The sequence below is a fragment of the Emericellopsis cladophorae genome, assembly GCF_022114955.1.
Source record: "Emericellopsis cladophorae strain MUM 19.33 chromosome Unknown NODE_3_length_1261782_cov_116_963312, whole genome shotgun sequence".
Lineage (NCBI taxonomy): Eukaryota > Fungi > Ascomycota > Sordariomycetes > Hypocreales > Bionectriaceae > Emericellopsis > Emericellopsis cladophorae.
In genome coordinates this window covers 844,170-857,732 of record NW_026250928.1, presented here as the reverse complement: position 1 = coordinate 857,732, position 13,563 = coordinate 844,170, and the positions used below count along the sequence as shown (strand labels likewise).

General features: G+C 55.5%; 5 protein-coding genes across 5 annotated transcripts; 1 reads left to right on the top strand and 4 right to left on the bottom strand.

Annotated features, from left to right (window-relative positions):
- Positions 1 to 18: 18 nt before the first annotated feature.
- J7T54_008062 (putative amidohydrolase-like protein) lies at positions 19 to 5,308 on the bottom strand (the record flags this gene model as incomplete). Its single annotated transcript, XM_051502654.1, has 5 exons — positions 19 to 1,684; positions 2,286 to 4,033; positions 4,543 to 4,957; positions 5,023 to 5,119; positions 5,170 to 5,308. The coding sequence occupies 5 exons, from the start codon at positions 5,306 to 5,308 to the stop codon at positions 19 to 21; spliced, it is 4,065 nt and encodes a 1,354-aa protein (XP_051365824.1).
- Positions 5,309 to 6,265: 957 nt separating this feature from the next.
- J7T54_008061 (uncharacterized protein) lies at positions 6,266 to 7,503 on the bottom strand (the record flags this gene model as incomplete). The annotated part of the gene is made up of 2 exons (XM_051502653.1): positions 6,266 to 7,350; positions 7,419 to 7,503. The coding sequence occupies 2 exons, from the start codon at positions 7,501 to 7,503 to the stop codon at positions 6,266 to 6,268; spliced, it is 1,170 nt and encodes a 389-aa protein (XP_051365823.1).
- Positions 7,504 to 9,239: 1,736 nt separating this feature from the next.
- Positions 9,240 to 9,860, top strand: J7T54_008060 (uncharacterized protein; the record flags this gene model as incomplete). The annotated part of the gene is made up of 1 exon (XM_051502652.1): positions 9,240 to 9,860. One exon carries the CDS (start codon positions 9,240 to 9,242, stop codon positions 9,858 to 9,860), a length of 621 nt encoding a protein of 206 aa, XP_051365822.1.
- A 187-nt stretch (positions 9,861 to 10,047) lies between these two features.
- J7T54_008059 (Formyltetrahydrofolate deformylase-like protein) lies at positions 10,048 to 10,905 on the bottom strand (the record flags this gene model as incomplete). Its single annotated transcript, XM_051502651.1, has 1 exon — positions 10,048 to 10,905. The coding sequence occupies one exon, from the start codon at positions 10,903 to 10,905 to the stop codon at positions 10,048 to 10,050; it is 858 nt and encodes a 285-aa protein (XP_051365821.1).
- Positions 10,906 to 11,433: 528 nt separating this feature from the next.
- Positions 11,434 to 13,082, bottom strand: J7T54_008058 (uncharacterized protein; the record flags this gene model as incomplete). The annotated part of the gene is made up of 2 exons (XM_051502650.1): positions 11,434 to 12,948; positions 13,005 to 13,082. The coding sequence occupies 2 exons, from the start codon at positions 13,080 to 13,082 to the stop codon at positions 11,434 to 11,436; spliced, it is 1,593 nt and encodes a 530-aa protein (XP_051365820.1).
- Between the last annotated feature and the right edge of the window lie 481 nt (positions 13,083 to 13,563).

Genomic DNA, 13,563 nt, shown 5'->3' with positions numbered 1-13,563 from the left:
TGTTCTATTTGCACGGATCTATTCCTTCTGAAAGACTTGCCGGCCCTCAAACCATGTTTCCTTCACGACACCGCGAATCAGCCCCTCGGGTTCGAGCTCGACGTCGCACACGACAAAGTCCGCCTGCTTCCCTACACGGAGATCGCCAGTCCACTGGTCCGCGAAACACGAGTACGCAGATCCGAGAGTGGCACCTGCCACAGCTTGACACACCGTGAGCGCGAATTCGGGGTTGACAACCTCCTCGCACGCCGGCTCGCGGTACGATTTTCTCGTGGTGGCGACATAGAGATTGGGCAGCGGCACGTGAGGTGCCGTCGGTGCATCGGAGCCCAGCGCCAGGTTCGCGCCCCCATCAGCAAACTCCCGGTACGCGAAACGGCGCTTGCATCGGTGCTCGCCTAGCAGCCGCGGCCAGGCACGCAGAATGGCGGGATCGGCGTGCACAGGCTGGATGGAGGCCGTGATGCCTAGCTTGCCAAGTCTTGCGGCATCACTCTCAGAGGCGAGTTCCAAATGCTCGATGCGCGGTCTCCTCGAGGCGTTTGTGTTCTTCTCCAGAACGTTGATGGCCGTGTTGATAGTGCGGTCGCCAATGGCATGCAGAGCAACTTGCAGGCCGGCGTCGTGCGCACGTTTGACGAGCGGATGGAGGACCTCTTCGGGCCAGATGGGATCAGGGTTGATACCGGTAGAATATGGCTCGGTCAGGGAAGCCGTGCAAGCGTCAATGATACCGTCACAGATGACTTTGATCCCCACCACTCTGCAGTCTTGCTCCTTGAATTCGCGTGCTAGCTTCGCTGCGTGGTCAACCTGTGCCAACACCGCATCGACGCCCGAGTCTTCCTTGAGGGGCTTCATAAGCCAGTAGGCGGCAACGCGCATGCCGCCCAAGCCTTCCTGGTTGCGCAGCTCGACGAGGGGCTCCCAGATGGTGTCGTCCATGGCCATGTCAACCATGCCAGTGTAGCCGCACGCATTGAATGCCCGGATGGCCGCGCGGATCGATTCCTTTCTTTCTTCTACGCTGGCGACGCGGGCCACAAACGGCCAGATGATCTCAAAGACGGCGCTTTCATTGAACACCCCATTCAAGCGTCCCTGTGCATCGCGCGAGAAACTGCCGCCGGGCGGATCCGGCGTCGATCCATCGAAATCAAGAAGCATAACCTCACAGACTTCCTTGACGCCCGCAGTGTTCGCCCAAGTCGAATGTAAATCCTTTGTGTCGATGTACATGGGTCGTGGGTCAATGTCATCTAGCATGCTCGCATCAACACCGTCGGGCGTCATGCTGTGCATCCATCCCTTTCCATACAGCCTCTTGGCACCGGGGTCATTGCGCGCTGCCTCGCGCATTCGGTCTCTAATGTCTTCGAGCGATTTGCAGTCGTCCAGGGCTACTTTAGTGAGGGACTGGCCGAGGAGAAGCAGATGCACGTGTCCATCGATGAAGCTGGGCAGAATCTTCAGGCCCCCAATATCTCTTTCCGCCGCGCCTTGGTCTCGAGCAGCATGTACAGCTGGATCTGATAAAGAGCCGACGAATGCGATTTCTCCATTGTGGACGATCATGCAGTCGACAAGGCTCGGCTTTTCATCCTGGTGGGAGGATTGATACACCTGCGCATTGCGAAAGATGATGCGATCTGTGGCCATGGCGCACAACAGGATATCGACGCTGTGAATGTCCAATTGAGTAAGATGTTGATTAATAACGAACCAGGAGAACAGTGCATGGAAAATAACGCCTGCTGGTGCTTCGTCTCCCCTCCCTCCTCTCCAGTTCTTCCCCACGCCGGCATCGGGGAGACGGAGCTCACAGCCACGAACCCGGAATAGGCAAGTCGGGTTTTGGGCAGATCAGATCGATAAGATACTGTCCAAGACTGGCTCAGGACGACAAAGCTTCGGACATGCATTATGGACCTGCAAATTAAATCTTCATTTGGGCTCTATTAAGATGCTGGTGTGTATAAGAAACCGACAAGTACCACAACGCCTACCATGCAGCGGTAAAGATACTTGACAGTTGATCAAGTGAGCAGGTCAAATTGACCCTCGCTTTTGCATTGCAGCATTGATTTTTTCCTTCTGCTTTCTCTTCTTCTGTTTCCGCAATGATCCAATATGCTTCCGCTGGATGATGCGTAGCAACCCCTCGTAGATCATGTCTCGCATGAGAAGAATAATGGTCACTACGACGGTAGGTACAGCACAGGCCCAACTGCATCGGTCAGTGTTCGCTCGATGCGGGTTTGGTAAGATGAGGGTAGACTCACAAGTACCATATGCCGTTTTTGACTTCTGGGAATAGTTCCGGTGGAAAGTTCTGGCCAAAGAATCCAGTGATGAACGTTAGCGGCAGGAATATAATCGTCACCGTGGTCAGTTGCTTCATGCTCTCGTTCTGACCGGCACTGATGGTGTTGAAAATCAGACTGATCAGGTTGTCAGACGACTGCTTCAACTGCTGTAGGTTCTCGGTCACAATGATACAGTGATCGAGGACGTCGCCGAGATACGTCTGCGTCTTGGGTGTGATGATGACCCCGGACTCTGGGTTCTCCAGCTCTTCCATTGCCTCGTCCTGCTCCAGCAAGGTACAATGGTCGCGGAGTACGTTGACCAAGTTATCGACCGGATTCAGGAAGCTGAGCATCTTGTTGATCTCAGCTATGCAGATGTACAAGCTGCGACTTTGGTGCATGGACGGCGAAGTGAGCACGTCCAACTCCAGGTCACCAATGACGTCGGTATATACGGCGGCCAAGGGGATGGCAAGATCGATGATTGCGTCGATGATGGCTTGGATAAGTAAGGAGCCGTCAACTGACTCTCGAAGGATGGTTCCCGGTGTGCAGAGACGAGTGACAATGGGACGCTCAACATCACCAGCTGAGCCCTCGAAGAAGGAGATGACGGTATTGTCAGAAGTCAGAAATAATGAGACTTGTTCCGCCGAAATGGCCATCTTGTGTGGCGCAAGCGATGAATGTCGTTCCATGTATTCGGTTCGTGCCTCATTCCCGGAGGCATGATACCGCTGTAACGATCGGAGCATGGCAGTCTCGTTCAGCATCGATCCGCCAGGCAAGGCCTCTAAGCCGTTGGCGATATTTGGCATGACCTTCTCCGAGTCCCGGCCAATGCTCTTTATGGCTTCCTCGCGCTCGGAACGCTTTGACCTCCAAAGATCCATAAACGACTCTCGCAACGAGCGGAACGACTTGTGAGAGGACAAGCTCGTGCTTGAGCTGGACGAGCTACTATCATCCTCACTGACGAGATGCACCAGCTTTTGCAGGGTCATGATGATGAATGCGTGGTTCGGGTACCAATCAGCCTTGGTTCGGTTGCGCAGGTTCATGACATCCTCCAGCGCCAGCTTATGCAGTCCCTTGTGGAAACCGACGGCCTGGATCACGTCCCAACTCAACCCGTTGACATTGATCCAGCGGCATTTGGCCCATTTCTCTTTGGGGCGGGCTATGTATTCGATGAACCCTTGATTGTCAAAATGACGCTTTTCGACATGATGGTCCGCCCAATCTACCACTGTGATCTGACAAGGCGCACTCAGCGTGGGCATGGACGCATGGCCTCCGTCTGGAAGCTGGGGATCATACCCAGGCTCCGACCCCGGCTGCCATCCTGGCCTCTCATTGTGATCCGTCTCCAACTCATCGTAGTCCTCCACCGTGCGGAATGTGGCGGCTCGAGCCCGACCCCCGAGTCCACCGGCGGAAGGTGGCGCGAGGGTGTTGCGGCGGCGAAGACGGAGGGAAGGCGACAGCAGGCTGGGGCTGGCCTGATGGACGCGCGAGTCGGATGACGCATCGTGCTGGGGCTCGCCGGCGGTGGAAGGGATGTTCTGGAGATTTTGCGTATCGACCGTGAGCGGGTGGGATGTCGCATGTGCTGGAGCGTGGTCGATGGCGATGGGGTCGTCGCCAGGCTGAGCCTCGGACGTGTGGGGTCGCGAACCGGACATAGTGCCGTCGCAGTCGCTGGGGCAATGCTCGAAGAGCTAGTATGAAAGCGAACGCATGCTCGAGAATGAAGCCGTCCGTCGAAGGTCAGGAGGCTGTGTGACAATAAAGTCGAGTCGCTTCCATGTTGCGGTGGGGAGCTTGCTCGAGCAACCAAAGTCTAGCCCAAATTCGAGCGACATAGCTTGGGTCCATCCAATCCAATTTGAAGTTGGGCCGCGCCCCTGTAAACTTAGTGCTGTGCACCTCTTATAGGCAGCGCGGTCCCCTGTGGATCTGCTCCTACACAAACCAACGACTGGACATGGAGTCGTGGAGTGCTCTCGCTTTCTTCTTGCCCCTGCGCGAACTGTTGGCTTCAAACCCCCTTTAATGGTTTATACAAAGCTGTAGTATATGCTTCAGCGTGAAAATGGCTGTGAGCGGTGGTCTACGACCGTTTCCACTTCTGATTGCTTGGATCTGCCTCCTTCACTGACTCGGGGCTAATGTGAAATGCAATGCTTCGTCCAGTTCCCAACAAGCATGCTCAAGGCACCGTTCTCACTCCCCCCTTCTCCCCCCTTTCCACTGCGTTCAAAACTCCAGCTACCACGCTCCATATCTTCTCAGAAACGTCTTCTACGCTCCCGCCGGCATTCACGACGACGACATCCTCGTCTCGCTCAATCTCCCCACCATCGATGACACCGCCAAGCTGCCGAAAGGCCTCACCCACCTTCTTCTGCATCCCCTCTTTCTCGTAGATCTCATTGCCCCATCCACCTCGCGCTCTCGCCTCGTCCGGCGTAAGATCCAGGAACAAGACGGCGTCAGGACGTGGCAGCCCACTTTCAGGGGCTGTGAGCCAGGAGAGCGGCATGGATAGGTTTGATTTGGCGTAAGAGTACACTATCCCTGAGTGATAGTAGCGGTCGCAGACAATGGTCGTCCCTTCATTCAACAACCTTTTAATCGACTTTCTGCGCATTGTCAGTCCTCGTTACAAGGGGGGAAATAATGAGGTCTGACGTGCGCTGCTTCCCACCGGTTCGCGCTGAACAAGAGGTGGATGACATGATCCTCCACCTCCACATCGCTCTTGAGATAGCCATCAATCATCTTACCAATGACCGTTGATCTATCTACGCCACTTTAGTCTCTGTGTCGGAGAAGAGAAGTAGCAAGGAAATACCTGGAAAGCGCATGGTCTTTGCTGGCCGGCCTGCCTCGATGAACCGCTGCTCGAGGAGTTTGACTTGGGTTGTCTTGCCGCTGCGATCGAGACCCTCGAGCACGATGAAGGCGCCTCTTCTGCTAGGCTCGGACGTCATGTTGATTGACGACTTTGCAATCAGAGCGTGCACTGCAATGCGTATGTATCGTGTCGATGTGAAAGTGGGCAGCAGGGTTCGCAAGCTCGCCGCAATGGATGGATTTGGCCGAGGTGGACTGGTGAGGGGCGACGCGAATGGGGTTGAGTGGTGTGTTCAGGTTCACAGGTATGAAAGTGAGTCTTATTGGGGCATGTGAGTGCGCAGAACTCAGAAACAGTTACCGATACGATAAAGTGATATTTCTCTCGAATAACTTTCGTTGCGAGTGAAAAACTATTCACAACTTTCAAGGTCCCATCGGCTACTACAGGTTCGAGAAAATAACTATTCATAACTTCCGACAGCACCGTGCGTTGGCAGGAATGCCCATCCCTAACTATAGGTTTTTGATCTTTCTATCGAGAACTTTGGCTACGAGGGAAAAACTATTCATAACTTTGAGGGTCCCATCGGTTACTGGAGGTTCAAATCAACAATCATTCACAACTTTTGACTGCGCCGTGCGTTGACGGCACTCGCGAGGTAAAACCTGTTCATAACTACAGAAGCCGATGCGAATTCCATGGGTCATGGCACCATTCGTACAGCGCACTGTTGGCATCGCATTCTGTACAACGAGGATTTCCAAGGTCCAACGCACACCATTGCAGTAAGAGCTTCTCAAATACAGCCGCAGTTTCTAAATGTTCTCCAAGACTCGAAAAGACCCGCGCGTAGTACTAATGGCACGAGGGTCGCAACGCACGATATACGAGAAAAAAGCAGATTTTTGAAGCAGGAAACCAATCGACGCGAGGCCAAGCCATCAAAGCGATCTAACCCAGGTGCAAACAAATAGCGCTCGTAATCCAAACACCATGGTTGATCCGACAACCCAAACGCCAGCGTCCATACATATATCATTCCATATCCATCACTCATTACCATTCGCATCACTGAGACCATTAAATCATGTCACGAATACGCGGCGCCTTCACCCTCGTCCTTGGTGCTGTCACTCTCCCACAGTTCGAAGCTCTCCCCTGTGCCCTCGATCGGTAACAAGACCGCAGCTTTGGCCGGCGATGCCTCGTCAGACTGGCTGATCATGGCCTGAAGAGTTTCTGGCGCCGCAGCTTCCGGAGTAGCTCCCTGGACGGGGTGTTTCAACTTCGGGGCGAACTCAAACTTTGCAACAATGGCCTTGGACTCGGGCATCTTCTCCCGCGTGTTGTCCTCGACATCGGTCTCGGCCTCCTCATCTGCCGGCACGATGATGACAGAGGCCTCGTCTAAGCCTTCCGCAAAGAACTCGCTGGCGTCCATTTCACCCAGCGCGACGCGCTCCTTCTCAACAATCATCTCATCGTCGCGAGCCGCCCGGCGAGATCGGCGGCTTATGGTCTGCGACACATCGTCGACTGGTGCGACGTTCTCCTTGTCTTCCCGCCCTTGGCAGTTTGCGCGTTGAGCCGACTCTTCGTCGGACGAGATGTCAAGGACGCAGGTGCCGTGCTGGAGGAGGTTGGTCATCTCCTGCTCGGCAGTGTCCTCGTGAATGTCAAAGTACCAGCTGGCCTGCATGCCAGGCTCCTGTGGTGCAGGCCTTGGCGCGGCCTTGGGGGTCGCTGGAGCATAGCTGGGAATCGTACCCTTGAGGGCAGCGTCAAGAGAAAAGGGAGCGCCGCCACGGCCGCCAATGTTAAACGACGGAGGGTCGATGCGGCCCGTGCGACGTCTGCTGTTGCCCAGAAGACCTGCACGCTTGCTGCCGCGAGTAGGCGAACGACCGGCGGGTGCTGACAAGGGCGAGGGTTTGACGACATTGGTGTTGAGCTTGGCAGAGGGGGGCTTGGGTGTGATGGTGCGACGGTTGCTCACTGATGTAGGGACAGTTGACAGTACGGGTTTGGGGGTGGTGGTAGACTTGAGGGTCAGATTGGTAGTAGGTTTGAGGATGGACCCTTTCCCGCTGGCGCCTTTGGAGCGCTTGACCGAGAGTATGGGGTCGACGTTCTCAGCATCGTCAATGTACATTGACTCGGCCTTGCGCTTGGATACTGGGGTTTGAATAGCTATCAATGGTGTTAATTGCTGCGCGCAGCCAAGATAGTTCACAGATCCATACCATTCTGACGGTTCTTTAGGCTAGTGAGGGTTTGGAGACGAGATTCATCCAGAGGAGCAAAGGGCTGGCGAGTGATAGCGGCCATGGTGATGTGATCTCAGCGATGCCCACGGTCTGTGCGTGAAGCTCGAGTCAATCCGTGAGCCGTGAGGATAGACGGACGAGCGGCGATGGGCAACGGAAGCTGCCTCGCGCGAGAGTTGATTGTTTGTTTTGCTCTTCTCAGTTCGTATGTAGTGGTCTTTCCCGCACAGCAAGTCAATCGGAGAAGCAAATGGAGAGTGGCGAGGGGAATAATCCGTCCAGCATGCGAAGAGGACCAAGTGGTTAAAGGGAGGGAGAAGCAGTGAGGAGGAGGGGGGCGAAAGGTCAAGCTACAGCGACCCGATTCAGAGACCAAGTGCAATCGCGAAATGGTTTGATTCACAATTAACGAACGCCAGCTGAGACAGACAGACAGACACGGCGCTTCCTCATGAGAGAGTGAGCGAACGAGGGGCGGTGATGAGGGAGCGAGCGACATGAGCGCCTCAACGCGTCCCAATATGCAGCTTCAGCGGCGATACCGGCGCGAGCCAATCGCCGCCGAGCAGGGGGGGTGGATGTTCATTTTGGCGTGCCTCAGCCAATGGCGACGCGTGGCCTGAGCCAGGCCCCGCACTATAACACCGGCGCACGCGCTGAGAAAATGTGCTGGGTACCAAGTTCGCGTGCCTTGCCCCGCAGCTTGCTGTTAGCACGCGTCCGAGCTAGGCTACCTTGGGCGGCACATCAATGCAGGGCAGGAGCAGCCATTCACAATCGCCATCGGCTTCACCCTTCGTTGCTTCGCAATCCCGATGGACTATTGCTTGGCGTGGAATATTGCAGCACTATTCGCTTTCCAAGAATCCAGTCCCCTCTAATCGCGATGGCATGTCGTAGGGCGGCTCAATTGCTGACGTATGGTACTACTTCCGCTCGCGAGGCGCCAGTCCCCTGCATGTTTCTCTGACCTCACGACCACGGGCGATCATTCCGGCCTGGGTTGACCAATGGCCAAGACCCAACACGCCTGGCCCGTCTTCAACAGACCATCCATCGGACATCGCCAGGTCGGGTCGAATACGGCCACTCCATCTCAGTCATCGCACGCATACCACACCATTGATTGGCTCGATCGCGGGCACGAGGGCCTCGTCTTACCCTTTGCGCCGAAGTATAAGGAGGCCAGGCCACCCGCGTCCATCGGCCTGCGCCGCGTGCTTTGCTCGTGACGACAGGCTGAGGGAGTGTCGACTCGTTTTTCCAGTTGGTCATGGAGCATCCTGGTACGTCACATAATTATTGCTGCGCTTCCCAGGCGAATACCTACATACACGTATTCCTGGGGTTGTGACACGCCCAGCCTGCCCCTGCAGTTTCCAAACCACCATGTGAAACGGTGCAACAACACCAGACCAATCTGGAGACTGCTTAAGACCAGCATCTCTCACCTTGTTCTTTTCTTTGCCAATGTACGCGGGGCTCGTTGTCAAGGATATTGTGGCCGAGGTGGCTTGTAGGCTTCCCTTTCCAAGACTCCTCGAGGCGGTCGTGAGACGGAGGATCGCTGGGCGCGAAGGACTTGGCCTCGATGACACAGCCAGAGAGATACCATGCGTCTGAGCACATAGAGGTCGTATAAGTGCGGCCTCCTCATTCAAGGCGAACGACAACCAAGAAATGGCTGCTTAGCATCTCACCATTCACACAAGCCTGCTGGTCAGTGCCTCGTCCATCTCTTCCCACGGCTCTTGCGCATCTCTACAGTCATTACTGCATCTTTGAGCATACGTCGACATGCATCTACCTACCCAGCTGGCTCTGCTCCTTCTTTCCTATACAGCCTGCACATCGGCAGGTTTCTTCGGTGCTCGTGGGGGCAATCGCGGCGGCAATGACATTCTCAACAAGGAGGCGATGAAAGAAGCGCATCCGCGAGACGACACGGCCACCCGGGCCTTCTCAGACACGTCCATCCAGAGCAAAAGCGGCCAATGTCTTTCCGTCGACCCTCGCTCCGGCGACTTTCGGGCCAACTTTACCCCCGTGCAGTTAAAGGACTGCAATACTTCGTCTCGTCGTCAGCAATGGGACATTATCACCTCGGGCGAGCATATCGACGAGCCCGGGTTCGTCCTTCTTGTCAGCACCCGCACGCAGGCTTGCTTCACTGCGGACCCCAGGCGAGATCCTGGCTCGCAAATCCACCTCTTCAGCTGCGGTGGCAGGGCTGATGGCAGTGGTGACGTGTCCTCTTCGCAGTTGTTCGCCTCGGATGGCCCTCTTGATAACATGCGTTTCTCTCCGCAGAATGGACCAGGGTTCTGTCTCACTGCCAACGAGGACGTTGTCGATATTACAAGATGCGACGCGCAAGACGACAGCCAGCGATTCGTTGTCAATGGTGGAAGTGTCTAGTCTTCGTCTTCGAGGTTAGGCTATTAATAGCTTGTTGGTCGTCACCAAGGAGCAAGAGACTGTAACTTGAAGTCCGCATACACTGATATGTGGGAACATCGAAAGGCATGAATAGTCCTTGACTTCTCGCGCAATGTGTATTGGAGTGTGATTCATGAAACCCCTAACTTTTATATATACACATTACCTATGCGAAAACAACCGTCTTCACCCCGTTCATGAACAGTCTCCGCTCAGCAAACCAACGCACGGCTGTCGCCAATGTAGTGCACTCCACGTTGGATCCCTCGCTTGTCAGTTGCTTGGGTCCCATGCCGTGATTTACCCGGCTGACGCCCTGCTCGATGATAGGGCCCTCGTCAAGGTTGGCCGTCACAAAGTGCGCCGTGGCCCCGATGATCTTGACACCGCGGTCGTAGGCTTGGTGGTACGGCTTGGCGCCCTTGAAGGAGGGCAGGAAGGAGTGGTGGATGTTGATGATCCGTCCGGGGAGGGCGTCGCACAAGGTGGGTGACAGGATCTGCATGTAGCGGGCCAAGACGACGAGCTCGACGTTGTGCTCCCCCACCAGCTTCAGAACCTGCTTCTCCTGGTCCTGCTTGGTGGCGGCTGTGACGGGCAGGTGGATAAAAGGGATACCGTAGCTCTGGGCGAGCGACTCGAACTCGGGGTGGTTCGAGACGATGAGGGGCACCTCGATGTTGAGCTGGCCCGTCTTCATGCGGAAGAGCAGGTCATTGAGACAGTGGCCAATCTTGGACACCATGATGAGGACCCGGGTCTTTTGGGCGAAGGGGCGGATGGTGAAGTCCATATCGTACTCCTTGGCCAGGGCGTCAAAGGGGCCGTTGAGGTGGGCGGTGCCCTCGGAGGCCGAAGGCTGAAAGTGAACGCGCATAAAGAAGCGGTTCGACGAGGGATCACTGAACTGCTGGAGGTCGGCAATGTTGTGTCCGTGACCGGCGAACAAGCCTGTCACGGCGTGGACGATGCCCGAGCGGTCCGGGCAGGAGAGTGTGAGGATGTGATCGGCCTTGGTATCCATTGCGTGAGTCTGAGCTGTTGAAGCTATGCACGCCGAGGGTTGAAAAAGGGGTATCAAGTGAGTAATGGCAGGACTTGTGTGTATGTGTTCACAGGAGGCCTTTCAAAAGACAATCGTGTGAGTGAGTCAAAATCGGAGGGTCCACCACCGAAGCCACAGACCGCGTCTAGCCCTGTATGGCCTGTCTTTCGGGGGTTCGGGAAGTGGTGAGAAAGACTATGAGTCAATTGAATAGCAATACAAGTTCCATGCCCTTCGAGAATATTATTCTTTGACAAAGAATCAGACGTTTCGGTCTCCGAGCGGATCTGCATGCGGACTTTACAACATGCATTCTTGACAGCTCCGGTGCAGCATCTGATTAGTTGGTCCGCATGCGGGTAATAGGACAATCAATCATCTCTGGGAGGCTACAGCTGGAGCAGCCAGAAAGAACAGCAATGCATTGTGCGTGAACCACCCTCCCACCTGAACGCCATCCATATGACACTTTGAGCTGAGCTCATGAAAGTAGGGAACCCATTAATGCTATCGCCGTCCTCGTCCGCCTTGGGGCATGCCTCCCATCCCAGGCATACCGCCCATGCCTCCCATCCCCATCTGCTGCATCATAGCTTGCATGTCCATGCCATTGGGCATGCCGGCGCCGCCGGCGCCGCCGCCTCCACCCAGCATCTTCATCAGGCTGCCCATGTCGGGCATGCCTCCACCTCTGCCAGCACCACCCCCCATGCTCTGTAGTCGCTTCTGCATGGCAGCCATCTGCTGGGCCTTGTTGCCGCCGCCACCCATCGCCTGTTGCGCTTTCTGCATGTTCTTCATGTTGCCGCCCATCTTCTTGGCCATGCCGGCCATCATCCGTTGTTGCGTCAGGAGATCCTCCACCTCGCGCACTGATGTTCCCGAACCACGGGCAATACGTGTCATGCGCGATGGTTGTTCAACCAAGATCTTGCCATCCGAGTCCAGCTCTTTCTCCGTCATCGAGTCACATATGTAGATCATGCGCTTCAGCTTGGCGCTGCCCTCTTCGTCATCCATGCCCTGCATCATGTTGCCCATGCCGGGAATCATGCCCGCCATCTTAGACAACGGGCCCATCTTCATAATGTTGGAGAGCTGGTCGCGCAGGTCGCGCACGGTGAAGATGCCCTCCTGGATATGCTTGATCGTGTCCTTTTGGTTGAGATTCAGGCTCTGGACGTGCTCCACCAGCCCCTGCATATCGCCCATGCCCAAGAGTTTCTGCACAAACTGCTGCGGCGCAAACTTCTCGAAATCCATCATGTGCTCACCGGTACCGATGAAAACAATGGGCGTGTGTGTCGCAGCGACGGCGGATATCGCACCACCACCTGACGCATGGCCATCTGTTTTCGTGATGATGATGGCTCCGAAATCAGCTGCCTCCTTGAACGCCCGCGCCTGCGACTCGGCTTGCTGACCGATGGAAGCGTCCAGTACCATGATGGTCTCGTCAGGCTTGATTGCGGCCTGAATGTCCATCATCTCCTGGAACAGGGCGGCCTCCTGCTGATGCCTTCCCGACGTATCAACAATGATCACGTCGAACCGCTCCTTTTTGAACTGTTCCACGCCCTGTCGCGCGACCACCGCAGGATCGGTCTCCGTTAATGAACCATAGTACGGGATCTTGGCCCTTGTCGCGTTCTGCTTCAACTGATCAAACGCACCGGCACGGAAGGTATCCGCACAGACCAAGCATGCCTTGAACCCTCTCGTCTGATAGTGTCGTGCGAGCTTGGTGCATGTCGTCGTCTTACCAGCACCCTGTAGACCGACAAACATGATGATATTCGTCTTTCCCTTCTTCGGCTTGAACGATTCGCAGTGGGGGTCCACGAGCTTGACAAGTTCGTCGAAAACGGCTTTCTGAATGAGGCGCTTCTTGTTCACGGCGGGCGGCAACTCCTTGAAGTTGACCGTTGTCTTGATCGATTTACGAAGCTGAACGACAAGCTTGAGGTTGACATCGGCTTCGATGAGGGCGTTTCCAATCTCCTTCAGCATGGAGTCAAAGGCCTGACGCTGTTAGTACTCGGGTGGCGGTTTCGCGGAGGGGTGGGCGTAAGGCGCACCTTTTCGTCGACGTTCTGCTCGCGCGTGAGGTTCGAGACGGCCGAGTTGATACGGCGCCCGAGATCTTGGAGAACCATGGCGCTGGTCGACGGCCGTTACGGCGTGGCTGCTGCGTGGTGGAGGATGGTGGGTGGTGGTTGTAGGATTCGACAGCGAGCGGTGCAGCTGCTGGTTGATCGAGACCGTGACAATGTGGAGGTGGGGCAACAAATGTCGACTGCCCGCAATACTGTCTCCTGGCAGGTGTAGGGTAGATTATGACCGTGGCATCCACTGGCTCTTGTTAGTTACCGTCTGTCCTACCTACTACAACATGTTGAATGCCATGGACAAGCAGCGCCTCTAGACGAGCGCCTTGTCCACAATACTGCAAGACGGAAATGATTTGGTTCTTCCAAATGAACTTGGACACAATCAGAAGCACAATGCTCGGTGTGACAGGACTGAACCTTGGGTGACGGACGACTATAGGTAGATCCTATTGGTCAATCTCAACAATATGCCGCCAGTCTCGAACCCCGTAATGACGCCCGCCTGCAATGCCTGAGGATGCTCAAG